Genomic DNA, 2,528 nt, shown 5'->3' on the forward strand with positions numbered 1-2,528 from the left:
AACAATTTTTAATGCTTTTATGTCCTCCAGTCTTTCAGTCTCTACCATAGAGTGTGGACAGTCAGTATATGTTAAGTGGAGACATACAATATCTCTCTTTCATAGCCTGACTTGCTTCACTCAGCAACTAATCTTCCATATTTGTCCACTTTCTATCAAATTCCAGGGCCTTGTCATTTTTTATGACTGAGTAGTATTCCATGGAGTATAAGTGCCACACTTTTTCAGTTCTTTCATCTGTTTGTGAACATTTGGGTTGGTTCCATGTCTTAGCAATCATGATAAGGCTGCAATGAATATAGATGTGCAAGCACTTTTCCGACTGAGCGTTCTCCTGTCCTTTGGGTAGATACACAGAAGTGGAATTGCTGGATCATATGGTAGTTCTATTTGAAGGTCTTTGAGGAACCTCCATATTGTTCTCCACAGTGGCTGGACCAATTTACATTCCCACCAACAGTGTAGGAGTGTTCTCCTTTCACCACATCCCCCCTAGCACTTACCATTTTTTGTTTATTTACTCTTTGCCATTCTGACTGGGGTTAGGTGGTATCTCATTATGGTTTTGATCTGCATCTCCCTTATGATAAGGGATGTTGAGCATTTCTTCATATGCTTTTTGGCTGTTCGTATGTCTTCCTTAAAGAGTTGTTTATTCAGCTCATTTTCCTATATTTTAATTGGGTTAATATTTTTCTTTTGGATAAGTCACTTGAGTTCCCCAAACAACATTTATTTAGCAACAAAGATATCACACTCTTACGATTTGACTGATGATGTATGCATTGACTTCCATAAAGCATCTTTTTAAAAAATCTTATGGCTCTTTTGGCTAGATGAACCAGGTGCATTTTCCTTAAAAGCTCTGTTATCTCTAAACATCTTATTGAAGAATTAGAACACCTAGCTAAATTGATGCCATATATTTGAATATATGTGTGTTTTAAGAGGGAGAATGTGTAAAAGCAATTCTTCTGGATGCTTAGTATCTGATATTGTAATATAAATGGAAATTTTAAAAGAAATTCTATTTTAAATACTTGTTTTAGAGTCTCAGTCAAAAATATGTAGTGAATATAAAAAGCTAAAACCATTTTTTTTTCTTTTCAAGCTTTATCCGACTAAATGACTACCTAATTGAAAACACAATGCACATCTTAACGGTGAATTCTGCTAACTCCCTTTTGAATTATCTCACTGACAAGCTAAAACGAACACCTTCAGCAGATGTCATTCAGAAATGGATTACTGAAGAGAAGCCTGAAGTCACAGATAAAAAGGTATATTCGGACGAAAATTAAGAATATTCATTAGTCAGCATTTATTGAAGGTGCTTACCATGCTTTATGGATTATGCTGTTTTCTGGGTACTGGAAACATAGGGGAATGCTTAGAAGATTCCACAGTATAATCAGAGCCTACCATATGACATGAAATAACACAATGAAAGTCAGCAGCATATCAACCAGTACCTAAGAATAGAGTAAGAATCCACCGTACTGAGAAAATGCTGCTGTCTCTCTCACAGAAATCTGCTAAAGGTTATTCATGTGTCCATTGATTATCTCCTAAGCACTTACTATGTGCAGTCCCTACGCTGGGTACTAGGTATATAATAAGGAAACGAATAGACCAGAATCTTACCCCCAACGGGATTACAGTTTGGCAGTCATCATGGGTATGAACTGGCAGGTAAAAAAATGAACACAATACAGATGAAAAAGATAAGCAATAGAGGGACCAGCAGTTAGTGTAATGGCTATGTCACTGGACTCCCATGTAGTCGACCACAGTTTGAGTCCCAGACCTGGTGGCTTAAAATCACGCCCAACACGTGTGCATGCGTGCCCAAGAGCCCAAGAGGAGAATGGAGGAGAAGGGATTGCGGTGTGGCCATTCCCCCTGGGGGTTGATTTCTCGCTTTCTGTCGCTCTGTCTCTCTCTGTCTTTTTGGTGAGTGCATGCGCCCTATAGCAAAACCCTCTCCAAAAAAAAGATAAGCAATAGAGTCGAGAAGAACCGAAATATGGGAAAATCTTTGTGCTTTGAGTTGATAATCTTTTGGGAGGATGTTGATCTTAGAGACAGAGTAATTTGGGGTATTTGAGATAAAGTAGTGCATTCTAGCACAGTTAGAGAGAAATCTTATTAGCTCGTATCCAAGTTTCCCAGTGAGCTTTCCCCTGCTTCCATCCTTGATAATAGGCTTTTGCCAGAACAGCATAGCAAAACATGCTCGCCTAGCCTTCTACTTGCACAGCTCCACTTTCCCCCAATCCATGACACCAAACTGTGCAGTGCAAGATCTGATGCTCTTTGCCTTAGTTTCCCTTTTCTCTAAAAGCTGAATCGTGGTCACATGTTCTTTTCATTACTTTCTCTCCTCCCCTATTTTTAATTCCTCCTTTTTATGTGTATTATTAGATCATCGGAAAAGTCATGAAGTATTTTTCTATGCAGAATGCATCATGACTTTCCTGACAACCCAACACTATCATATAAGGGCAGAGAGTCAGACATAGGGGTAA

General features: G+C 38.6%; 1 protein-coding gene across 1 annotated transcript in view; it reads left to right on the forward strand.

Moving 5' to 3' along the window:
• The window catches only part of DNAH6 (dynein axonemal heavy chain 6), a 314,451-nt gene that overhangs the window by 46,932 nt on the left and 264,991 nt on the right, over positions 1-2,528 (forward strand). Inside the window, exon 9 of the mRNA XM_006149128.1 lies at positions 1,112-1,280. Coding sequence (XP_006149190.1) covers positions 1,112-1,280 — 169 coding nt within the window. The remainder of the gene's footprint in view (positions 1-1,111; positions 1,281-2,528) is intronic.

The sequence above is a fragment of the Tupaia chinensis genome, unplaced genomic scaffold, assembly GCF_000334495.1.
Source record: "Tupaia chinensis unplaced genomic scaffold, TupChi_1.0 Scaffold000253_1, whole genome shotgun sequence".
NCBI classification, from domain to species: domain Eukaryota; kingdom Metazoa; phylum Chordata; class Mammalia; order Scandentia; family Tupaiidae; genus Tupaia; species Tupaia belangeri.